General features: G+C 39.8%; 2 protein-coding genes across 4 annotated transcripts in view; one reads left to right on the plus strand and one right to left on the minus strand.

Moving 5' to 3' along the window:
• Nucleotides 1-20705, plus strand: CHPT1 (choline phosphotransferase 1). Of its 2 annotated transcripts, XM_068663868.1 has the most exons (9): nucleotides 1-382; nucleotides 8183-8330; nucleotides 9261-9402; nucleotides 12944-13028; nucleotides 14687-14818; nucleotides 15215-15373; nucleotides 16677-16802; nucleotides 17257-17367; nucleotides 20547-20705. In XM_068663868.1, exons 1-9 carry the CDS (start codon nucleotides 140-142, stop codon nucleotides 20589-20591), a joined length of 1191 nt encoding a protein of 396 aa, XP_068519969.1. In that variant the 5' UTR covers nucleotides 1-139; the 3' UTR covers nucleotides 20592-20705. The 2 variants fall into 2 exon arrangements, with proteins under 2 accessions (XP_068519969.1, XP_068519961.1); XM_068663860.1 differs by lacking the exon at nucleotides 17257-17367 and having other exon boundaries at nucleotides 19-382.
• SYCP3 (synaptonemal complex protein 3) overlaps nucleotides 18900-25342 on the minus strand; it is a 10484-nt gene continuing 4041 nt past the window's right edge. For both annotated transcript variants that reach the window (XM_068663886.1, XM_068663879.1), the window contains 5 exons: nucleotides 23988-24105; nucleotides 22857-22956; nucleotides 21950-22048; nucleotides 20768-20872; nucleotides 18900-20626 (listed from right to left, as the gene is read on the minus strand). In XM_068663886.1, coding sequence (XP_068519987.1) covers nucleotides 20573-20626; nucleotides 20768-20872; nucleotides 21950-22048; nucleotides 22857-22956; nucleotides 23988-24105 — 476 coding nt within the window. In that variant the 3' untranslated portion in view covers nucleotides 18900-20572. The remainder of the gene's footprint in view (nucleotides 20627-20767; nucleotides 20873-21949; nucleotides 22049-22856; nucleotides 22957-23987; nucleotides 24106-25342) is intronic.

Consider the following 25342-nt stretch of genomic DNA (forward strand, 5'->3'; position numbering starts at 1 on the left):
CCCTTCCGTCTCCTGCTGCTGCCTCAGCCCCGCCCCGAGCGGCGGCGGCGGCGGCGGCCTGACCCCGGAGCCGTCCCCGGGCCGTCCCCTGGCCGGGCGGTGCGGAGCCGGAGCCGGAGCCGGAGCCGGAGGCGGCGAGATGGCCGCGCCCTGGGGTCTGCCCGCGCCCCTCAGCCCGGCGCAGCTGAAGCGGCTGGAGCAGCACCGCTACAGCGCGGCCGGCCGCTCGCTGCTGGAGCCCTGGCTGCAGCCCTACTGGGCCTGGCTGGTGGAGCAGCTGCCGCTGTGGCTGGCCCCCAACGCCATCACCCTCGGCGGCCTCCTGCTCAACTGCCTCACGGCGCTGCCGCTCGTCGCCTCCTGCCCCAGCGCCACCGAGCAGGTACCGCCCGGCACGGCAAGGCTCGGCTCGGTGTCCCCCCCTCAAGGAGAGTGGCCCCGGGTGTTTCTCTGGCAGTTTTAGGAGCCCCACTGGAGATTCCTGCCTGTTCAGTTCCCTGGTGCAGAGATTTCGTGGTAGTTGCGGTGGGAAATGTCAGGGGAAGGTTGTTTTGCGTAGGGTCTTTGTGTCTGAGAAGGGTGGCTGTTCTATCGGGCTCATGGGCTTAAATGGTAGTTGGTTTGTGGTTTTGTATTTTTTAGTAACTTAGATGTACTGAGGTGAGTATTCTTGTTGGCAGGTGCATCCTTCTTAGCCCCTAATTCCTTTGTGCTAGAGGAGGTGTTTGTGGTAGTCATGCTGAGAAACTGATCCAGGTCAAAACTAACTTGGCTTTGGTCTGACCCTGATGGCTTCCCCGATGCTCATCAGCAGGTAGCTGCACTCTGACCTTGCACACCGTAAGGAGAAAGCAGGATGGAGATGAGTGGATGGCTGGAAACCACAGGCTGCCGTCTTCTGAGTCTTCTAATGGCACTTCCAAACTTAAAGTGCTTGTAGAACAGATACCTGCAGCTTACCTGTGTGATGTAGATATCAGTCCTGTGCCAGCCATGTGCCATGATGTGCATTTCAGCTTTTTTTTTCTTTATTGTTCATATTATTTTTTTCTTTGAGGACCCCTACTAACATAAAAAAGGTTGCCTTGCAGATATCCAGAGAATTACTTCTTCCAGGAGAGCTTTGGTTAGTTTTAGGGACTTTCATGTTTTTCTTTTTTTAATTGCAGAGGCTGCATTTTGTAAGAACCTACAGTCTGGACCAAACTTCTGTTTAGAAAGCAGTATCTCAATTATAAAACCAGACTTCTCCTAGTGTTTTACTCTTAGAGTGAGGACAAAAGTTCTGTTGCCTTCACACTGTGAGCAGCAGGCACTGACTACTCCCCTTGGTCATCATCATCTCTCTTCTGCTTGTGGAATGATTCAGCTTTTCTCCCACCTAAGATGTCGGATCTGTGGATGGCTTTTTAAGAAAGCTAAAGCTGTTGAAACACTAGTAGCTGTTGTATACACTATTGTAATACCTTCTTCGTACTTTTAATTCGAATGTGTGGGCTGCGAGGGCTAGGGGGAATGGGGAACTGAAAATCATGTTAAAGATGACCACATCACAGACTGAACTAATAGGATAGAGCATTTCTACATCACCCTGATGTGCTGGCAAGCCACTTGCTCCATTCATGAGCACGTCTTGATTACCTGATGCGGTGGATTAGTAAGGACGTGTCATGTTCTCTTGGTGGAAGTATAGGAGCACTAGATAGAAAGAAGTAGCAAGCAGATTTTTTGTTTGGTTGGCTTGTGTTTTTTTTTTGTTGTTGTTTTTAAGAGTTTTGTGTGGTTTTCTACCGTAACGAGTCTTAATTGAACCATTTTTAAAAGTCCTGCTTCGAAAGCATCGAAGTCTTGATGTCTGTGCAAGCCATTTGAAACAAGTAAGACTGGTAGTTGGTAAGCCATGAAAGTAAGTCTTAGGAATAAAAGCACCCTCAAGCCTGATAAGACCTGAGTTTCACCTAGCTCCGAGCTCCCTACGAGAGCAGCTGGTAGCAGATGCTGCAAACAGAGCTCTTTGCTGTGATGTGCCCTTCCAGCTGCCAGAAGACAGCAATTTAGGGGTTTCCCTGCAATGGATTCTACGCAGGTACTTGTTAGAACAACAACTGAGGGATCTATTTCCCCACAGGCACCTACCCCTCCATGATTTTGCCTTCTGAATTCTTTGTTTTGAGCCTGTTTATACTTTTACTAAAATAGGACATAATGGAAACTGAATTTTAACAATTTAACAATACTTTCCCTGCCACACACAATGCAATTAATGTCTAAAACCATACAAGGCTCCCTTGTCCTCTCACTGTGTAGCAGTTATTTCCTCCAGTCATCTCCATCAGCATCAATAGCCAATGAAAGTTACTGAAGAAACACAACATGTTTTGGCTTTATAAATATTCTTTGCTTTAGTAATGTCTTCCTGTCTAGGAGCAGCATGAGTTGTGTCGCTGCATTCTATAAATGCACACTTCATCATAAGCCTTCTTATCTCTGCCTGAGTCATCAGCAGGCTACACTCCTCAAGCACTGCTGGAACTAAAATCCACGTCTGTAGATTTTTGTAGTGTTTGTCCCAGTTTCCTACTCGGTCCATGTAACTGAGGGCAGGACAACAACCTACGGAAATAAAATATGCTATACCAGCTGTGGTGGGGACATTTTCATGTTCTGTACAGAGTTGATGTATCTTCCTTACTGTGATTGCAGGCTCTGTCTTCTTTCTTTCTTCCTTTCTTTTTTTTTTTTTTTTTGACACTAACCATAGAATATTTAAGAATTAAAAGTTTTGCTGACTTGAAGAACAGTGTGTGTTTCCTGCATTAGGGTGTAGAAGAAGCACTTCTTACACGAGGACTTCCATTTATGCCACCCTTTGTTAGTGAACAGCTTGTTTTGCCAGGAAAAATACTCTACTGCAAGCTGACTTCTTTGAAGTAGCTGCAGTTACTTCATTAGGTTTTGCATGTGGAATGCCTAGTACCCCTTCCCATTCTGAGGAAAACTGACATGTTTTTTTTCCTTGCATCAGCACTAGGAAGAAAACTGGCTTAACATAATTTTCCTTTTTTTTTTTTTTTTTTTAAGAGAAAGAAATCTCTGCTCCTGCCCCTCTCACAGTTGCTCATTGAGGGACCCAGCTTCAGTAAACCTTAGAGTTCAGCCACAGGTCTCTGTAAATATATGGGGAGCTAGAATTTTAGCATAGGATTTTCATGCTAACAGTAACTAATACTTTGTATTGATTTTATATCTATTAAAAATCCTCTAGCAGTGGCTTTACTAAATGGTACAGTGACTTTATAAAAGGGTGCAGTCCCTTGCTGTAGCATGCTAGATAGAAAACTGTAAGGCCAAAGAGACCAAAAGCAGGGGACGAGCCAGATGACTGCAGCTGACCCTGCTATTCGCTGCTTGGAGGGAGAATAATGTTGGTGGAGTGCTGTCTCTGCTTCTCTCTCTTTTAAGACCTCCCTCAAAACAAAAACATCAACAACAAACCCTAAAAAATAAACCCTTTAAACTGAAAACAGGGTTGTCCTGTTTGTTTATTTCCCCCTGTTGGAGGGAAGGCATTGACAGGCAGGGCACTGCAAATAGGGCACACCGGAGCTTTGCGGGAGAGACGAAAGAAGCAGGTAAGAGGGTGTAGTGGGGAGCAGCTGGTAGGGACTGAGATCCTGGGGGCCACGAGGGAAGAAGCTCTTGGCCAGGCAGAGGAAAGGCATGAAGCACTGATTGGGATGGGGAATCCATATAATGCCCAAGGAGTGAAGAACAAAGTGCTCCAGGAGTGAATGGCAATAATTGCTATTTGGCATAAAAGAAGACAACAGGGTTTGGGAAACCCTGGCATAAAAGGACAGAAGCTCTTTCAGAGGGAGCTTGTTGGGGAGAGGAGGGTGCTGGGGGAATGCAGGGAGTCATGAAATGTACTTGGGCTGTACTATGATTTATTTTTTTTTCCTCCCCTTGTTGTAATGCAGATTTGAAGAGCCCCTTCCCTTCTGTTGCTGTTAGTCTGGTTGTATGGAGGGCTTCATGCTGAGAAGTGAGAGAAACAATACACGTTTTTGGGGGAAGGAAGAGGAAGTTCCATAAAAATGGCTAAGATAGAGCAAAATTAGGGCTGTGTTGTTGGACTGAGGAAATGAGATTATCACTGAATACGATGTGTAATGAAGGGAGGAGAGAGGGAGGGAAATAGTCAAGCATTGCAGAAACTCGGGCTGTTGAACTCCCAGGGCTTGAATCTTGCTTGAAATAAGCATTGAAGGATCTTCTCAGCATATCTAGTCTTCTGCAGCTGTTCTTGTGCTCTCCCATGGTGTGCTGTCACACGAGCAGGAGGCTCTGCGAGGACTGCTTTCCAACCTATGCCTTCTCCAGAAGGCAAGGCATGCTGCACGGTCCTGTCAAACTGTATGTGCGTTATCCTGGCATCCTTAAACACCGGTATGATACCCTCAGGTTCAGCAGGTGACCTGAGCTGTACCAGACCTGCATTTGACAAGACTCTAGAGCTGTATAATCTTTCAGTTATCCTTTTTAATTTAAGCAGAGATGCTTTTTTTTATTCATGCTTTCCAGTAGGATCTGTATTCTCTCCTATTAGAATAGCATCTGGCTCTGGCCAAATAGTGCATTTGCTTGGACAGGATATAACTTGGGGCAGAGATAATAAACACCTCATCAGTGGCAAGCTGATGGTTACTGGGAGCCTCCTGACCTTTCTGCCAGGTCTGTGAGCTGTGTCAGCATTCTCAAACGCTCCCACTTCTCTCATTTGCGAACTGCTTGGGCCCAACGTGGGAAGGTGGCCGGGGACATCCCCGGGTTGTCCATCCATTTAACCCGCTAAATGCGTAGCTGACAAAAAGGGTCTTTGGTCCTTGCTGCCTTGGGTTCAATTTGAACCAAGAGCCCAGGGATGCAATGCTCCAGATCGTGTTTCTAAGCCCTCTGGCAGTTCAGATGCTGCTGTTCCTGCTCTTATTGGGATCCTCCCCTCCTCACAGAGGGTTGTCTTGGTTTTTGGAGCCTGGGGGCTGGTTGGTTTGGTGCATCCCAGCAGATGCCAAGGCAAGCAGGCTTGGGTCAGTGGCCTTGGTGCTTGTGCCCGTCACATAACTTGCAAACAGACAAGAGGCCTTTTTTTGCCAAAAGATCTAATAGAGAGGCCAGACTGGAAGCTGCTTTGCTTTTTTGAGGTGTAAGGTAAGGTAAACATCGATGATGTTACCTTGAAGAAGATTCCTTATGTCACGTATTGTGGAGCTGTGGAAATTGTTTCATAAACTGATGGCAGCAACCAGCGAGCAACCTTTCTGTCCTCATTAGGACTGAGGCTGTGTTTCTTGGAGCTTGCCTTTCAAAAGACTGTGATAATACCAAACATGGGGCGTGGAACCTTACAGCTAGTGATGAAAAAAACGTGACACAACAGGTTTTTGTTCCTGATTGTTGTTTCAGTTACGGAAATGATCCGGTTCAATGGGAACCTGCCCAGACGCTGGCATTTGGCTTCAGAGGTGATCTGAGCCTCAGGCGTCCAGGAAACCCATGGTGGCGGGGGCAGAGCTGCCAGGCATGGCCTGATTTTCTTGCCCTGATCCCGGGATTACCATGACAAGTGTGGATAGATCTAAAGCTAGCTTTCTGTAACTTGCCAGAGTATGTCACAGCACGGGGCGCCTTGTAAAACCCTGCGAACAATCAAAGTGATATCGGTGATAAAATTGGGCAATCATTATTCCAATGTATGTCCGTAATGAAACTCTCAGCCTTTCTGCTCGTAGAGCTTCAGCCATAAATCTGTGTCAGGAGCTGGCTTGTTGGAGAATATCTGTTTTTCTCCCTACAGCAAAGTTACTCTGCAGAAGCCCATATAGATGTTCTGGTACCTTTAGTATGTGTATTATGTCACAAGTAAAATGGTATTAGCTTCCAGAGGGTCCTAACTGTGCCTTTACCTCTTGAAACACTGCCCTGTGGTGGACAGCCCGTTCTTGTAGCTGCTGCCTCCCTGTAGGACGTGTGCCCAAATGAGCTCAAACCAAAGGCGGCCCTGGGGCTCTCGGTTCCTACCCACAGCTCTGTCATTCACTGAGCCATCACTCCAGTGGACTCCTCCTGCTGCTGGTAGGCTCTGTCCTCTTCGTTACAGGAGATAAACTTTTTCAGAAAACAAACTAGGAACTCGCTCCCTGGTTTAACCAAAATAAAATAAAATAAAAATTACTTTCAGTTGAACTGGACTGACAAGGGAGAAGAAACCTAAAACACCTGGACTAATTCCAGTGGTAACAACCAAGTGTATATTGCTGTCATCACCTGACCTGAATTTCCGTAGTGTGATCTTTGGTGTTTTGTTGAGTTTTGTTTGTTTGTTTCTGTCCCATACCTTATGTTAAATATCAGCATGCAAGTGTATACTAACCCTCTTTCACCTGCTCAAGGCTTCCAACTTTACTTGTGACTTACAGTTTTTTCTTGGTTTCCTTGGGGAGAGGTGGCTTGGCCAGTTTTGAATACTGTTGTGACTTTTCTTGATTTGTATGTACATACAAATCCAAACGTCCTACCTATAACTGGAGTCCCTAATTCTCTGCCTGTTGCTTCAAAGCTGGGTGAAGCAGCCCAACTTTTCTGACTTCAAATGGAGGAATGTTTAGTTAAGGAAATTATCCAAGTAACAGGTAGCAGGAAAAACACAAATTTGCTGTCAATACTTCTTCCATATTAGAATCACAAAAAAAAAAGTGACAACACTCAGCCTTTGATACATGAGGAAGTCTGAAATAAAAAGCTATGGCTGCTTTCAGGCTCAGAACTGAGCCTCTCTTAAGGGCCACTCTTGGGAAGGGCGTTTTGTGACCAGTGTAACTTGAGGCATAACTTTTTGTAATGAAAATCCTGGAGTACAATGATGAGGAGGAAGAATTGGCTGGAGAGGCAGCTCATGGCATCTGTGTTCTTATTGCTGCCTTCCCCTGTCCCTTGCAATAAATGGAGTGGCAATTGTCAGTTTTTGCTTTTCCCCAACAGTGGCACTGGATCCATCTGAGCAGGGACAAGCCTCAGCTCGCTGAGAGGTTTGAGCAGTTGTCTCTGATAGCCGTGGCTAGGCTTATGAAATCCACGTAATTGTATTGGTTTCTTTGCACTGCAGGAGAGGAACTGTAGAGGTGTGAAGCTGGAGCAGCAGCCTCTTACCTGGGAGTGGAAAAGAATTAAGTTTTGTGGCCGCTCGCTTATTTAAGTTGTAAATTGCATTTCCAACGTTCATACCTAACTTCAGTGCTCTCTTCATGAACAGCACATTCATATGTTAAGGATACCGCTGGAATCCACTTGAGGCAAATGTGTAACCAGGATGTTGTTCGAGAGTGTTGGAAGTAATTTTTAGTAAAAACAAATTCCTGGACAAACAAAGACATACTGACTTCGTGTATGAAAATGGTGCATTTGAAAGGTACTAGTGTGTAGGATGATTCCTTTGAACCTATAGCGTTAATGTAGCTGATCCACAGGTTGTTTCGAAACTCTAATAGTCAATATCAGCCAGATAGCTGCTTGTTCATATTTAGTGAATGGTTTCATTTCTTCAATTTAATTTCCAAAATGTATATATATTCAGTTTGTGTATGTTGGGGGAAAAAAAAAAAAAAAAAAAACTTCTGTAGGAGCTCAAGTCTTTTATTTAGTAAACTGTAAGGGGTTTTAATACCTATATGTTGTAAATCTGAGCAGATGATCCAGGTATCTATCATGTGAACTGCTGAGAAGGTTCATAAGTGTCTTGCTACTACTTTCTTTCTTAAAATTAGTTTCACTTTCATAACATTTTTCAGCACAAAGCATACAACAATAATAGAAATACTGCAGTCTTAAGGTGGCAAAATAAGAAGGGGCACTAAAGTTTGTTTTTGCATTTTAAAATAAGAATAGAAAGACCTCTGTTTCCCTGGGGTACCTGGAATAGTTCATTGTGGTAGTTACTACACACAGTAGTTACTACAACTCACATAGAGACTAGTGCACGTAATTTGGTTTGTCCATTAATGAAGCAGCAACCAGTACCATGTAGTATAGTTCTGTGCTGCATGATATTTTACTTTTAATGAAGTAGATTATTGGCTAAGGATTTGGGAACTGCCTAGTGACCTTTTACACGAATCTCTTTCAGGCACCTTTTTGGGCATACATCCTGGGTGCGTTAGGACTTTTTATCTACCAGTCGCTGGATGCCATTGATGGGAAGCAAGCGAGAAGAACAAACAGTAGTTCTCCTCTAGGAGAACTCTTTGATCATGGTTGCGACTCTATTTCCACAGGTAGCCTTAATCTAATGTTACCATCCTAGTTTTAAAAATGTTGCCTGTTTTCAAGATGAGCTGACTAGTCACAGACTTGAAATTGGAAGGAACCTCTAGAGATTGTTTACTCCAGTTCAGAGCAGCATCAGCTTGTTCCCTTCTTTTGGGATAGCTCCATCATCTCCTTTGCATCCCTGACCAGTATCAGGGAGGATATTTCAGAAGTACCTTTAGCAGGTATTGGGTAATACACAGTCTGCTCTTACTGGTTGGACATCTTCATCTGCTTTGAATGAGCTCGGTGATGAACAAAATATTCACTAAGAGGATTTTAAGTGCATGAAACACTAACGTTGGCACATGAAAGTAAGGGCTCTGCTTTAAGTAAGAGGTTCCAAAATATCATTTGGGTAGTAGGGCATCCAGCCTGGTGGCTAGGAGGAGGATTTATGTTCCTTGTAAGAATGAATTTTTAAAAATTTGGTTTGGAGTCCCAGAAAAGCCTTGCTCAGTTTTACTTTCCATAACCTAGCTGCTGTTGGTGGCAATACCTTCTGGTAGCACTCCTACAACAGCTTAATGGCCAAAATGTTTGCCTTGGGAGCTGGTATGTTCTTTATGCCTCAGTTTCCAGCACACAGATAACTACTGGTCTCCCTGAGCTGAGCCCTGCTGTTGGAGCTGTGTCTGTGACCTAAAGATGACGAGATGACAGAGCCCACAGAGGGAACAACCTTGGTAGGCTGGAAAGTGTGGCCCTCACGTTGAAGAACAGGAGTCCTGTGGCTGGGTCTCTCCCACCAGGACTATCCCTGATGTTAGCTACTTATTGAAGTATCAGTCATATAATTATTTTTGTTATAGTGATGTAAAATGCCTTGTGATTTAATTTCTCTTAACTGCAAGCAAAGAGGGTATGTGACTAACATGTTCATTTCTGCTTTTCAGTTTTTGTTGTCCTTGGATCCTGCATAGCAATCCGACTAGGAACAAATCCTGACTGGTTGTTTTTCTGTTGTTTTGTGGGACTGTTCATGTTCTATTCTGCTCACTGGCAGACATATGTATCAGGCACATTAAGGTTTGGAAAGTAAGTAGGTATCTGTAGAACTACCTGTGACAATGTCTGGGGCCGCTAGCTACTTGATTTCTGTTTCTTGTCCCTTTTTTTTTTTTTTTTTTTCCCTGCTCTGTATTCCTATCACCTGCTTCCTTATCTCACTTCTGCCCTAGCAGCCTTGTGTTTTACCTGGCAAGAACTTTAAAACTCTGAGTTATACTGTGCACAGGACTTGTTCTGTTAGCAGCTGATTTTAGCTATATATGCTTTGTTTGCATGCATTTGGCTCTTGCCTGTGGATTTGTTTATGGAACCCATACAAGCACCATGCAGGCCAGAGCTGTCTTGCCCACAATGTAAACAAGTGCCCTGTGTAGGAATAGGAACAGAGCAAGCATCTGTGCTACCTCTCTTCATAATCTCCCTGACGTGGAACAGGTTCAGCCCAGGGGACTCTGAACCACATGAATTTTTAGAGAATTTTCCCTGGTCATAAATACATTTCTCTTCTACAAACATGTTCAGTTTCCTTTGAACAAGCTGTGTATCCAGCACAAGCCTAAGCAAGGGAGTTCCACAGTTATGCCAGTATTCTTAAGAATTACCCCAGGTTTATTTGAGGATTTTGCTTTTAATCTGGTTCATAATTGGCTTTGATGTCTATGAGGTTTTGTGTTAGTTCACAGTTCTAGTGACTTCTGTGATGCTGTTCGTGACTGTAGAAATTGAGTCTGTTCTCACTAAATTGTAGGAGCAAGGGCCACTGACAATCATGTAAAAGACACCAATTTCAATTTAACTGTGTGGGGAATGCTGTCCCCTCCTGTAGCCGTGGTGGTGCCCAGTATGGTCTTTTGCTGTCTTTAAACAAAGAGCTGCACTTTAGTGATTTCTTAAAAGAGGAAAAGCGACATCCTTCACGGCAGTATTTGAAACATGACAGATGAAGGCTGTCCTTGTGGTAATTAATCCTGGTTGTCCTGGTTGAGCTGTGTGCTAGCTCTGTCCTGCAAGAAGCACCTCAGCACATCAGAGCATTGCTGGTCATGCAGGCCAGTGGTCAGCTGTCTTTGCATGCTGTTTGGCATCTATCTCCCAAGCAAGCTGCCTCTGTGGTAATGTTAAGAGATCCTTAAGTTGCTGTTAATGCATTCTGCCACACAGACTCTTGTACCCACTTACACATCCTGCTTTTTTAAAGGATATCTATAGACAAAAACAGATACTTTTTTAGAGTGATGGTTGAAGGAGGGTAACTTCTGTACATGACAGTGGACTGCAATGGAAATGGAGTATGCTGTAAGCATAGGGATTTTGTACAAATGATTGTTTTTCTGTGCCTTTTATTCCTGAATAAAATATGAGAATGTTTTCCCCCTGTTAAGAAGGCACTGAGGCTCCGATACTACATAAAACTTCTTTCCTAAAACCTTAGTGGCTTTTGTGTAAATACAGTGCTAATGCACAGTACAAGCAGTTTGGAGTGGCCTGGTATTCCATGCTTCTTGTGTGAAGCTGAGCAGACACAATTTTCCTCCAAGATAATTTATTTCTGTTTAGTGAAAGCAAATCAGATTTTTTTCAAGGCTCACAACTTTCTTAAGCATAGAGGTGAGTCTAAATGAAGGCAATAGTTTACAGCTCTAACTATGATAATATGTAATATGAATGGAAGCTTTCATTGATACTGTTCCTGAATTAGTGGTATTTGATTTTGGAAGTTAAATGCCAGGTGAGTCTTACCATTGGTGGCCAGGATCAGAGCAGCTGGATGCCATGCCACTGTCAGGCTATGTAGAATACTGTCTTGCCTGATAAAATCTTTGGACTTAAATTTGGGCTGTGTTGTAATCAACTGTCTGAGCCTCTGTAAAATTAAAGACTAAACTTTGGCACATGCAGTGACTCAACTCGGGAGTTCAAGCCTCCTTCCCCTCCAACAATAAAAACTGTACAGCTCAGAAATCCGGGTTTAATTGTTCAGAGTGCAAAGTCTGAACACTGGAATTTGCATCTGAACGTGTTTGTGTGACATAACAGACAAACTCAGTGTGCATCTGCAGCAGTAACCAACGTAGAGGAAAAGCCCACTCCCAGCAGCACTGTCCTATCTCCCCAGCGTGCTCATGTCATTGACTTGGAGCCAATTCACTGAACAGGCAGAAAACAAAAACTTGCACAAGGAAACAGTGCAGCTTGCTGGCACCTCGTGGTCTGGTTAGTACTACAGCCAGAAGTGAGGGAGCAGAATGGCACAGGAGGGAGAGAGGACGGCCCGTTCTTACAGCTTTGAGCAGTGACGAGCACCTCAGCATGGCATCTGGTTGTGACTTAATGGCTCTTCTAAGACTGATTCTGAAATTTGTGGTGGAACTTTGCATATTTTATCACTGTCTTTCATTTGAAAGCTTAACGTTACTGTGAGTGTCAAGATCAGATAAACGTTTTCCATCAGCTGAAAGCTGATTGCTATCTCCTTTTTAAAATACACTGTTTTCTGTGCAAATCATTTGCATGCTAAGCAAGAAACAAAACAACTTGACTTTGGTCACAGTACTTTAAAATAGCAAATCTGTTTAACTGCTAAAGAGAATGTCACATTTTAAACGTCCAGTTTTACTGCTTGCCAGTAACTTCAGTACAAAGATCCAGTACCTATCTAAAAACCTTCACTAGCATAAACAGTATGTTAGACATGCACTATTATTTATTTATTGAAAAGGTGTATGGAAAGTATTGACTCTCTCTTGAAAATGTCTTCCTCTTGAGCCTCTGCTGTGCTGCTTTGTTTTGTTTTTGTAAGTTTTGTAGGGTTTTTTGGTTTTGTTTTTGTGTGTGGTTTTTGTTTTGTTTTTACATATTCACATCTTCTCAAAATAAAACAATTCAGTGATCAGAGATAGTAAGGCTGTCTTGTCTGAGAACAAAAAAGGTAGAATTCAGAGTCTAGAAGGTATACAAGGCCACCTGTTTTATAAAATGTTTTAAGGCAGAAGGCATTGTGCCAGTTACGACCTCTGGAAGATGACAGATGTTCAGCTATCCACTAACTCAGTCCTCAAAATACTGCCCTTATGTTTTGCAGGCTGTATCTGTCAAGTTGTCATGATACAATGGCGTAAAGAAATGCCTTCTGTCCCATTCTGCTCTTCATGGTCCCTACTTCTGTATGATATGCTATTAATGGAAATGTTTGACTATGAGCTTGCCTTAACGTTTAACCTTGATTTGTTACTTATCCAAGAAGTCTGTAATTTATTCAGAATTCTAAAATAGTTAACAACATATTCATTAAGCACGTTTTTCCCCTATTAAAATTCTATGTAGCTTGCTCTAGATAGGCTTATAGGTTTAATTTTAAAGGTTAACCAAAGATGTGTGCCTCCAGATAGAGTATCTTTCTCAGTCAAGGAAAGTCATATTCCTTACTCATTTCATGGCTTGAGGAGGTAATTTGAAATAACTGGGTGGAGGTATTTGAAATAACTGTTTCCCCGCCCCCATCCACTATACTTAAAGCAAACAGAACCTTTCTTTTAACTAAATTTCTATTCTTTTCTTTTCTTCCTAGAGTTGATGTGACTGAAGTTCAGATAGCCATAACACTGCTGCTTTTGATATCAGCGTTTGGTGGAACGGCAATATGGGACTATAAGGTAAGTGTATTAAGTATGCAGTGTTCCTGTGGTGTATGGAGCTCCTGTTGAGAGTTGCCAGTTCCTACGGTATTTGAAGCCATCCTGTGCAACTGTGATCAACCCCTTCTAGTTCTCTAGCGTTCTGTTTTGGCTTCTTGTACAAATACAGCTTATTTACATTGTAGTTAACTTAGATATAACCGTGACTTCCTATACACAAATTTAGAGCTGTGTAGAGGGAAAAAGACCCCATCTGCCGTATCTAAACTTCTGATCTTCCACTACTGTTCTGTTTGTACTGAAGCTTTTACATGTTGTTTTTTTTTTTAGTTTTCCTTCGGGTATTTTATTATAAGACAAACATTTTTGTTCAGCTAAATGATCTATAGGATCATTTTATTGATTCTATATTTAGGATCAATATTTATTTTAAGAAAACTTGATTTTAAAACTGAAAGATTAATGCATTTAATCTGTCAACACTATGAGATGAAGTAATTCAGATTCATGTCAGTCGAGATGTACTGATTTTTAATGGGTAATGTCAGAGTTGACATAAATGTAAATACCTATATTTAAAGAATTGTTTTCTGTCCAAGACAAACAAACAAAGTTTTCTGTCTGGCTTTTATTTTGATCTTTAACGATGCACTTCAGTATGCATCAAAAGTATATTAGACTAACATCTTCATCTTCTGTAGTATCCTTACTTAATAATAAATAGTTCTGTTTGGTCATAGGAAACAGAAGATCTGAGACAATTCCATGGTGTTGATAACCCATGGATATTGATCGAAGTATAAACCACCAACTAATTCAAATTAGTTCACCAGTTTGCACAGTCATTAGGAAATGTTTAGATGAACTTTGTTTCCCCCTTCCATCCTGTAAGTTTTTTTTTTCTTTGTTTCCAAACAGCATATCTTTGTGTTGCTAAATGAAGTAGGTACATTAAAATTTAAACAGTAGTGAATTATAATTGTTTCTTCTTCAGCAGTAAATCTGTGGTAGTTATGCTGTTTCTCAAAACAATCTATGTTCAAAACTATAATCAGTGGTTTCAATTTATTGCTACTTTTTTAATCCTCTGCTACCTTTGGAAGTTTCCTTGAAACTGCAGTTGATTCTGAAGGTAACTGTTTAACTGAATTTTTTATCTGGAGATTTTCCTAAATGCAAAGATACAGCATACAAACAACATGCATCAAAACAGAAGGCAGGCAGATGGTGTTTGTGTTTCCCGTGGTTCAATACTGTTTCAGCCACTGAAATGGAAGGATCTATCCTTCCTGCCCCTCCAATGTCCTGGGGAGGCAGTAGTCTGTGTCAAGTTTTTTGCTTGTAATGTTTTTCAAATGTTTTTACTACATAAGGATATACAGAGGAAAATCTAGCTCAACTTCACAACCAGAACTTGAATACTCAAAAGTTGAGTTTAAACATTCCCAAAAGAAATTTGACATCTTCTAAATAAGGAAACAAATTCCAAATACTGTCTTCCAGAGCTTATTCCCAGGAAAGCAATAGTTCAAATAAAATGATTGCTTATAAGGTTTCAGTAGCTTTTTTTAATCACTTCTTTTCTTAAAAACAAAAACAAAACAAACAAAAAAAACCACAGCAACAACACTCTTACGACTGACCTTTACTATCTTTTTCTTGTTTTTCTTGCTAAGGTCCATTTAGTAGGCTTAGAGCTGAAGTTCTTTGTGGTTTTTGGCATACTGTGTGGAACAGCGCTTTCTTTTTTCAATTACTTCCGTGTCATCTTCAGTGGAGGGGTTGGAAAGAATGGATCTACAATAGCAGTAAGTTACGCCCATAATTTGTTGGTCTTCAGATAATCATAAGGGTTTTTATCAGTTTAAGCATGTAAGCAGATAAGGATATGAATTTCACACCTTAACGATACTCATGTGTCGTTTGGAGTGTTTGATGGCTAAAGCAAATACTTCAGTACCTATCTGCTCTCTTCCTGTTCCTGGATTTCTTCCGTCACAGGAACCAGCAGTGACTTTTCTTACAGAATTACATAAAGGTCACCATAAAGAATGCTAATAGTATTAGCACAATGCAAATGGACTTTCCCTGAGTTTTGACAATGCTAATTACTTTTATTTAGTGGGTGTTGTAATATTTGTAAAATGTTGATCTTACGGTGTGATTGAAGCTGACGATGAGTTTTCTGTTCCTTTTTATTTCAGGGAACAAGTGTTCTTTCACCAGGCGTCCACATTGGGCTACTTATCACACTGGCTGTTGTGATCTATAAGAAATCTGCAACCCAGCTGTTTGAAAAACATCCTTGTCTGTATGTCTTGACATTTGGATTTGTGAATGCTAAAATCTCACAGAAGTTAGTGGTAAGTAATCTTGTTTCAGTCCTAAACAAACTGCTTCCTGGCTTAACTCTTACTTTCTGAATCAGTGAACATCATGCAAGTTTTCCTGTTCTGCCCTGCCTCCCTATTACCAGTTTCATTATGACCAATACACTGAAATAGACTCAGGCTCCTCCAGAGAGATTATTATATATGATACCGATTTAAAAAAAAAAAAATAAAATAAATCAATGTATTGGTTAGAAATTTTGGTTTTATTTAGCTTGCTCCTAGAAATAAATTGTAGTTTATACACTGACTTTAACATTAGAAATGCAGTCACTGCCTTAACTAGCAGTGCCATGACTTCTGACTTAATTATAAGACGTGAATTTACATCCTTATTAAAATGAGAAGATAAATGTATCTACCTTTTATCTCTTTTGTAACTAATAACCTTGTCAATGTGTTGAAAAACAACAAAACTAAAACGGGTATTCTGCAGGCTTTCTAGCTAAACAGGAATTCACCTACTTGTCTACATTACTAACTTGGTTCAAGAGAACTCTTGTTAAGAAGACTGAGCATTAAGATTGAACTTGAGGCAATTCATTGATCAAATACCTTGGCTCCTGTGCTCTTCCAGAGGGTCCTTGGGTCCTCTCAAGATGCAGCCATCACTGTATGTCAGCCAGATGCTTCTAAGCAAAGCATGTTTTGCCTTGATGCCTTATGCATAGCTTTGAGGATAGTCTGCTCCAGAGGCAAATCTGTACAAGCAGTGGGGAAAGGCTTTTGCCCGGTTTAGCTCCCCCACTTTTCTGATATTTACTGCAGGTCTTGTTCTTAACTCACTGCAGTAAGGAAACTGAAGTAAAAGCCTCTTTAGCTGTGCCAGGGTGTGAAGCTGGATGGAGATGTTCCAGTACAGCACTTAAAAAGTAAGAGCGGGGAACTCAGTCAAATAGCTAAAATGCACGGAGATAGATGTAATTAACTGTATTACAAAAGAACACTGAAGGACCTTTGTACTGATTTTTTACATAGTCAAGATATACTGATTATTGAAATAACTGATAGCACTCATTAAAGTGCTACATATTGATTGAGTAACCTGGAAAAAGGTTATTTGGCCCTTAAAATAAAGCCTGTCAGAGCAGCAGGCTCTGGAGCATTTGTGAAGCCCTTGGCCTGTCTTCTGCTTATTTCCCAAAGGCCCCTTTGGAACAGGCAGCTGATGGGTGAGGACATTGTGCTTTCTCGCAACTCAGGTGGAAGCTTTCTGGTAGATACAGTGATGTTGCAGCAGTGCATTCTGTGGGTTGTGTTGTTTATTTTTAAATAGGTGGCTCACATGACGAAAAGCGAGATCTGTCTTCAAGACACTGCATTTATTGGGCCAGGACTTCTGTTTTTGGACCAGTACTTCAACAGTTTCATTGATGAATATATTGTTCTATGGATAGCACTGGTAAGCATTTTGCTTTGTATTTTTCATGTTGTGCATATTTAAAGGAATGGATTGAGAACTGTCTCTGACATTCTGCTCTGCCATTTTGGACTTGCTCAATTTCACCTGCCATTGTGGGAGGAATGCCAGGATACTGTGTAAATACATATTTTGGGAGCTAGCTGGCTTTCTTTCCTTGGAACGGAGATCTGAAAGTAAAATGACAGATCTCTCTTCTAATTATGCTTTAATTCAGGTGGTTTGTTTAAAGCTACTCTGCTAACTGTAGACTAACCTTGTTTGTCAAATTTCGGTAAGCACTTAGTGCTGTTTGTTTTTCTTCTTCTAAAGTAGACTACTGTATATCGTAATGCTAACATGCTTCCTAAAATTGGGTATATTCTGATCAAAGCATAGCTGGAATAGCTTTGAAAAATACTTATTTTTAACCTGTTCCATTTTTGTTTTTTTGAAGTTCATATCCTTGTTTGATATGCTGAGATATGCCACTGCTGTATGCCTACAGATCGCTGCTCATCTTCATATACATGTCTTCAGAATTTCATCTCATCAAGCTCCTGAACAGGTTCAAAACCATAATGACTGATTAAATAGGTCAAGGAGAAGAAAAGCAGTTAGGGGAATGTTGAATGAAGCAGCCTCTCTTTTTGAGAAGACAGCTTAAGCTTTTCAATAAACTAGTGTTGGGAGAAAGCTCATACTATCCCAGATATTACCAGATGTTAGAATTACTAAATACAAAGTCCTGCAGATTTTATTGTGATTAATACTTTTAAACCAGGATCTACTTCCCCCTGTGTTCTAGATATTGCAGCTGTTACTTTACAATCGAAACTTTTGTTGTTTCCTGTTAGGTAACCTTAATAATGTTCTGGTCTGGGGAATGTAAATTGCAAACCACGGTGCTACCAACCAGAATTCTAAGAGGAGTTTCATTTTTTCTTAGACCAAGTGACTAATCTTCTAGCATTAGTTTCTAAAGTCTTCTGCTGTGAAGTGGTAGTCAGAGGCATCAATGAATACAGTTCTGCATTGTCAAAGCTGCTAAAGTGAGGCATCCATGAGGTAAAACTAGTAATGTTTTGGTATGAGGATGGAGGAAGTATGGAACAGGGAAACTACCCTCTACTCCAAAATACCGTTGTGAGTGCCTATAGGATTCATGCAGTCTCTGGTCTCTAAGTATATAACCTGCTGTTACTCAATAACAGTTGTAGCTTGGTTATTTTTTTTCCAAGTACAGTTTCTGGTTTTGTGGCCATAATAAGGTTTGCCTCCTTGTGCTCCATTATCTAGACTGTAGGTAGCTGGGTACTGTGAGGACACTGGCTTTACCTTAATTTACCTTAATTTATGTCTGTGAAACTGCACAAGTTGAATGAATCAGTTCTTTGACAAACTTTAGTGACTGTTTAACTGTGACAATGCAACCTACCTATGTATAATTAATTCCCTCTGAAGTATGTTTGCTACTGCTGTATTAATTTACCTTGTAATCCGTCTTGTCACTACCGCTGTACTTTATCCAAACAAAACTGCAAGGAACTAAAATCTACTGCATAGTAAAACTCTCCAAAAGAGACAGTCAGGCCTAGTATCAGCCTTTCTTCTTTTCATTAGCAAAAAGCTGAATAAAAGTAGCTTATTGTCTGTGCTAGTAAATCACACTTTGCACACAAATGCAGCTTAAGCTCAAGCTCCTTCAAAGAGGTGATATGTGAATACTATTTTTGTAAAAAAGCTGTTGAACGTAAGTGTTCGTTACCACTTTTATTTGCTGCCATGTAGCTGAGCTGTAAGTTCATAAATACCTTCCTGAACTGTACAATAAAGAATGCTATAATTTGTTTTAAAAATATTACTGCTGCAGCTTCCTAGCTGCTACATGTTAATCTAAGAAGACTGCCTGAGGTGTTCAAAGAAGTTCAAAAGTGGGGAAAAAAAGTTTACATTTCTGTCTAAGAAGGAAATAGTGACATATCAGAGGGATATTTGTACAAGTTACTGCCAAAGGAGCAGCATGCCAATTAAATATAGATTAGGAGTTCAGTCCTCTCCAGATGAGCCCTGCTGTTCCTGTTCAAGGCTGGGAAAGACACAGCATTTACACCTGAACTTAACCTAAATGCAGGTCATGGCTCTAAATAAAAGGGAAAATGGTGAAGGCCAATTCAGTTTGTCTGAATGCTATAAAAAAGTTAATCACCTGGTAAAAGCACATGCATAGGCAACTTCTTAGGATGAGGAGGTTTGGTTCCCCTGAAACCTCAAAAATGTAATGTAGTAGAAGGTATAAGTGCTTTTAAAGATATGACAGAAGTAAAGAAATTAAATGATAGGAAACTACTGCAGAAATCAGAAAAAAAAATAATAGTAACAACCTAGTACTGAAGATTGGAAGCAAAAACTGTTTAAACTGTATTTTGTGGCATCATCTAGTCATCCTTAAATACTGAACCTGAGCACCACTGCTCAAATCAGCAGCAGTAGTTACCTGATTCCCACCACGCCCATACTACCTCATACATCATTCTAGCAATGTAATTTCTGTGTTTGCTCTGTCTGAGTCCTGTCAGACACAGAACAAAACAGCTCCATACAGGCTACTTGCTCAACTTCAGTTGCAAGCTAACAGAAAATTTAGCTATCCCTAATCTGCCTCCCCAAACCTATGAACTGTCATCAGATAACTGGATTCTGCAGGAGAAGAAGCTGTATGGACTGCTTTGGAAATACATTGTTATAAAATCACCACATTTGCATGTATGGGTGGCTTTTGTGTTATCTACGATTATGTTCAGTCTAACAACTAAGTATTTTAGGAACTGCCTAATTTGTAAAAGTGGATATTTGGACATAATGGCTTGCTATAAAAACAAACTGCACACAGGCTAGTCTGGCTGTTTAATTTGTACTGATTGACTGTAATGAGATACATGAAAGATAAATGCTTTATCCTTAAATCAGGCCTCCCTGAACTGCTAAACATTTGAAATTGCAAAAATTATTTTTCCATCTCAAGCCTTTTAATAGGTTGTACCAAATAAGTGAGCTAGATTTCTTCAGCAGTGGTCTACAAGAAATTCATAGCAATGTTTAATTAAGCTTACTTTAGCAGATGTCATGTAAAGCTGTGGTATTAAGCTCATTGTGCAACTAAAGAAACCTACATTTGGACAAATAACAGTTCATCAATCTTACTGGTACAAAGATATTACAATGCCTGTACTGATAAAAGGCCTAATGATTTAATTTACTATAATACACATCACTAAACAATCTTACATGAGCTATGTCATAGTCTATGAACCCTTATAACTGCTGACAGCTCAGGAGGCTAGATGTTGAAACTACGAAAATCTTGAATCTGTAGCCTTTGAAAAAGGCTTCTATTTGTAGTGCACCAATGTCTAAAGTTATTATATAAGACTTAGGGAATGCATTTTTCATCAATTCTACCTATTTGAATTTGGCATTATAGAAAGTGAAACAATGCAAACAGTCCAATGCTATTGAAAGTGCATATTAAGTAGTTAAATATTGGACAGACAGGAATAAGTTCAGGGTTTGCTACCTCTCCCTCCTCCCCAAAGTAATAAATTTCCCAATATGCCTTCTCAAAAGATTATCAGACATAAGGTTAGAACAATCCATTAAAGCATTTAATAGGAACTTTAAAACATTTAAATCATCTCAAGGTAACTTCTCTACGGCTAATGCCTATACTTGTATCATGTTACTTAGGTACAAGTTGTTTCTCCATTGAGCCATCAGAATAACATGGACTGAAGAGACTTGCGAACAGTTGCCATCTCCTGCTGTTGCTGTTACAAGAAAAGGAGATAATACTGAACAAATGCCAAACCAATGATTCCTTAATCTAATTAAATGAATGTCAAATGACTTCTTTACAGAATGTTCTATTTTTGTATTTAACTTAAGTTCTTCGTAAACCTGATACTTACAGTGTCCATCATAATCTTCTTCTGCAACATAGCCATTTCTTTGCGAAGTTCATTTTGTGCACCAGCTAGAAGATTTTCATTGGTTTTCTCTAGTTCTTCCATGCTCTGCAGTTAAGGATAATCTTAATTCAAAACTGCTTGATGTCTCAGGGTTAATTTAAACAAACAAACAATTTTTCAGACTAAGTTCAATTTTTATGGCAGCAGTGATAATCACAGATGAATTTTGTCATGAACTTGAAAGAGAAATTCTATAGGACTTTGTGCTCCACTCTACATTACTGTTTAAAAAACATGCACGTGGCAAAGGAAACAGTCCTTTCCACTCAGCATCTGGGAGGTCCCAGCTGATATCCTGCATTTCAATAAGCATAAGGGTTCTACAAGAAGAAATTAGACACATACCTGTCAGGAATGATAGGGGTACAGTTTAATATTATGACAACCTTAGAGACTTGACATAAGGCCTATAGAAAATGTTGAATTTGCTCCTCTTTGCACACTACACTCCAAATAAGCTAAGGTAAAGCTCACTGGTTATCTTCCCTTTTGCACATACAGTTATGCCTAACTGATGTACATAGCTGCCTTTTCTTTAGCTTGTATTTAAAGTTAAGCTGATTTGAGGCTTGATTTTTTTTTACCTGTTGATATTCTCTCAGGAGAAAATTCATAGTAATACAGTTTTTCATCTTTGATGAAGACATTGTTGACATTTTGAAATGGTTATTATTAAGATTTCTGTAATATCCTCTGCAAATTTCAACCATTTTAAACTAAGCATTGAAAAATAAATTTAAAATAGAGTGCCTCTGTGTGACTTGGAAAAAAACAGATACCACAAATAAAAAATTTCAAAACAGGGCCAGTTAGGAAATGACTCAAATAGAAATTAAGGCTTGTTAGAAAGTGCCAGGCTTTACCCCATGTACCAGTACATGCTGGGGGCTGCCCAACTGGGAAGCAGCTCCACAGAAAAGGACCTGGGGGTCCTGCCAGAAGCGTGCCCTTGTGGCAAAGATATTTGAGTGTCCCAGGGTGCTTTAGCATGAATATTTACGCAAAGCTGTTGTTTTCCTTAAGCGAACCTTAAGTCTGTATTTTGTAAAGGCTGAACTAATACAGCCTTCCTAAGCAATGTGGTATGGATCAGCTGCCTTGTAAGAAGAAAATTTACTGTACCTTCAAGAATTGCTCATACAGTTGCTTAATGGTTTTCAGTCTCTGGCTTTGAACTACTCTTGCCTGTTGAAAAACTTTTTGTTGCTGACGAAACATGTTCTGAAGAAAAAAAAATAAATCATGTTATTAGTTTACCAAAAGTGCTTTGACAGCAAAACTGATGCCGTTTGTCAGAATCAAAAATTCTGCCTTCACTGGCAGTCTGGGTCCTACAATGTAGATCCCTGCCTAGGGAGGTATCCTTGTTCTTGGTAATAAAAGAAAGACTGAAGACTGGATTAAGCCCTGAGTTGTCCCCTGAGGTCCTTTCCAACCTGAATTTTTCTCTGTGGGATCCTGAGGGCTGCTAGCCAACACAGTTCTTGAGTATCCCAGGGAAATGTACTGACTAGGGAAAAGCACAACTTGCAAACATTCTGGGAGTACAAATACAGCAATAGTATGTGTTTAAATTCCACTGTGTAGCTTCTATCCCCTTTAGACATCAAATTATGCATTTGTGATACAGAGGCATACTTTTAAGCAATGCCATGCTTAAGGACAACTACTTTCCTGTGTTCCTTTGTCTCTTTACCCAAAGTCTATGGGTGCACAGATTCAACACATCTGGTTCTCCATAACCATCTTGGCTTTTCTCAAGCCATGTTCTGGCTCAGGGCATCATTTACTCCCATCTATAAATTTGAAATAAAGCACTGCACCCCTCTCCACTTCGAAATATATCCCAAAACTTAAACATTTACAGTTTAAGAACCACCAAACCTGAGTGAATTTTTTGATCAAGAGACGTAAGGTTTTTTTGTTGTTTTTTTTTTTTTAATTTCTGCACTTTCACATTGGGTGTCTGAACAACACTATTCTCTCCTTGTGATTATACTGTGAAACAATTCCTGTGCTGGAAACCCACCGCAAGTTTTTCTTCCTGTTCCTCTGCTTTCTGCACATCTACATCCCATTGCTGAAATAAAGTCACGAACTGCTGGGAGAAATCATGATTGAGCTTCTGCCTATAAACAGACACTAGCTGTAAGTATTACAAATGCTGTGAAGAAAGATAAGGTTCTGTGCACATGGAATGGAATAAAAGGAGCTGGCATAGATAAAGATGCTATTATGAATCAAGTCCTAACCTACTGTATGTTTTGAAAAAATTATCATTCAATACATATACTTTTTTTCCTAACTGAATGTAAATTATATACATATGAAGAGACAGCACTCATATACAAAATTCAGGTTAAAAAATAATAAAAAAAAAACAAACAACTTTTCAACAGAGAATGTTAGCTTTTTTGAGATCTACTGTTTTTTTTTGTTTTGTTTTGTTTTGTTTGGGTTTTTATCCCATTACAGATCTTGGCTTTAACACAAGTCATTTATAATGAAAAATCGATCAGCTCATTAATTAGTTCATTATGCTCTGTGTAAATTTATGTTTTGTTAATGCAAGTTTCAAAAAAATATATAAAAACAAAAAGTTGCAAGTGTTGCAGACTTTCAATTTTATCTGTCTCCTTTTTCAATTTTGCTCTGCTTCTAATATCAGATGTAGTAACTACGTATGCCTTAAAAGGTAAGGAGGCATGATACTAGTTCAGATGAATCTCATCTCCAGTATGAAAATTACTTTCTTTCCTAACCAAAAGGTGTAAAACTTTTCCTAAGCAAATACGTTTTCAAATAGAAAGTTTGAAATTAAATGAGAGAAAAAAACAGTTTTGAAAGACAAAAATCACAGAAGTAATTTTCTGTAACAACAACATTAAAAAAAGAAAGAAGTGAAATCAATTGTATAAGGTATGCACTCTCAAAATTCCAAACTTTAAACTTCATTCAAAAGATAAAGTGTTATGCTAAAATGTTACTGACAATTTAACCCAAGAGGACAGAATTGGAGGTTACAGAAAAAGGGACTGCGGTAGGTGTTTAACTACTAGATTACTACTGCTATTTAACTGCAAGAAGATGAATCAACTCAGTGCTGTGATGCAAAAAAGAATATAACTTCACAGATATAAAAAACAATGGTAAATGTTACCTTTGCTCCTGCTGTGTTTTCCAGACATGTTCAATTTTCTGGTTACTGGTTTTGAGTGAAGCTTTCGTATACATTTCTAATCTTTTCCTCTTAGCTAAGAGAGCTTTGTTAATGTCAGCTAGAATGAAAGAATATTTAGAAATTAAGCATACCAACATTTGTTGTGCATTTTCTTAAAGATGCTGATGACCTTATATGCTTTGGAAAAGCAAATGAGGTGTGTTCTAATAGGAAGAAGCAGTATATCACATTTCATAGATTTCAGAAATAAGAGGTAGCATGGGATTACTATCACTATCCATATATTGAATGACTGAATGACAAACTGTTTCTCATACTTCAGAAAGACTCCTTAAGTACTTTTTAAGAAATATTTGGGTTAATGTCAGTTAGTATGTCAATTTCATTTTAATTTATATTTGGAGATTTAACAAACAAGGCACAGTTAGTCTAAGGTTAATACAGGAATTGCTTTTCCTTTCCATTGTAGGTTTCAGGAAACATCTGTCAAATCTGTCTCTCTGACTTGGTGAGGCATCTGCCTCTGTTAATGCCAACCCTATTATTTTTGAGCTCTGTTTCTTTTAATTTCCACCATTCTTTTTTTTTTTTTTTTTTTTTTTTTTAAGTCCTCAATAACAAGCAATCCAATCTTTTTAAATTAAACTTTGAAATTCTCCTCCTTTCTAGATTGCTAGATCTACAATAGCATACTAATGTACACCTTAACTGCGCAAATTCTTAATTCATGAACTAATAAATTCTGTGAGCTTTTTCACCTTAAGCTTTACATGCAAACAATGACTGTGCACAGCATTTTCATACACATACAAGAATCAACCACCTATTGAGTAAGCAAAACTGGCATTAAGATGTTTTCCCTTCTTTCCACTCCTTTTTGATGCTTTGGTTCCACTATCTGTGAAGTGTATTACAAATTCTTTGCAGGTGAAATGTGCTTTTTCTCTAATCTGTCAGCTAGCTAGAATTCAACTTGACACTTTGAATTTTAAGCAAAGCCATCTGAGGATTTCATTTCACTATGACTTAATTAAATCTAAGTAGGCAACGTGAATAAATCTCTCATCACTAGATGACTGGCATTACCCTTGTTGTTTGGCTCTGCTACAAACTTTGTACTCCTCTTCCTGACTGCAAATTCTCATTTCTACAGATTCCCTATCCTCTAGATTCCTGAAGATTCATAGTACAAGCTACTCTCTAGCTCAGTCTTTTCACAACTACAGGCTGCAGCTGTTCCTTTCCATGAATTTGATTTTTTTTTTTTCCTGTTTATCTGCTTATCTTCATATTTACATGCCCCTAATTTCTCACTCTTGTCTTGCACTCCCTGG

Source organism: Anas acuta, chromosome 1 (assembly GCF_963932015.1).
Source record: "Anas acuta chromosome 1, bAnaAcu1.1, whole genome shotgun sequence".
NCBI classification, from domain to species: Eukaryota; Metazoa; Chordata; class Aves; order Anseriformes; family Anatidae; genus Anas; species Anas acuta.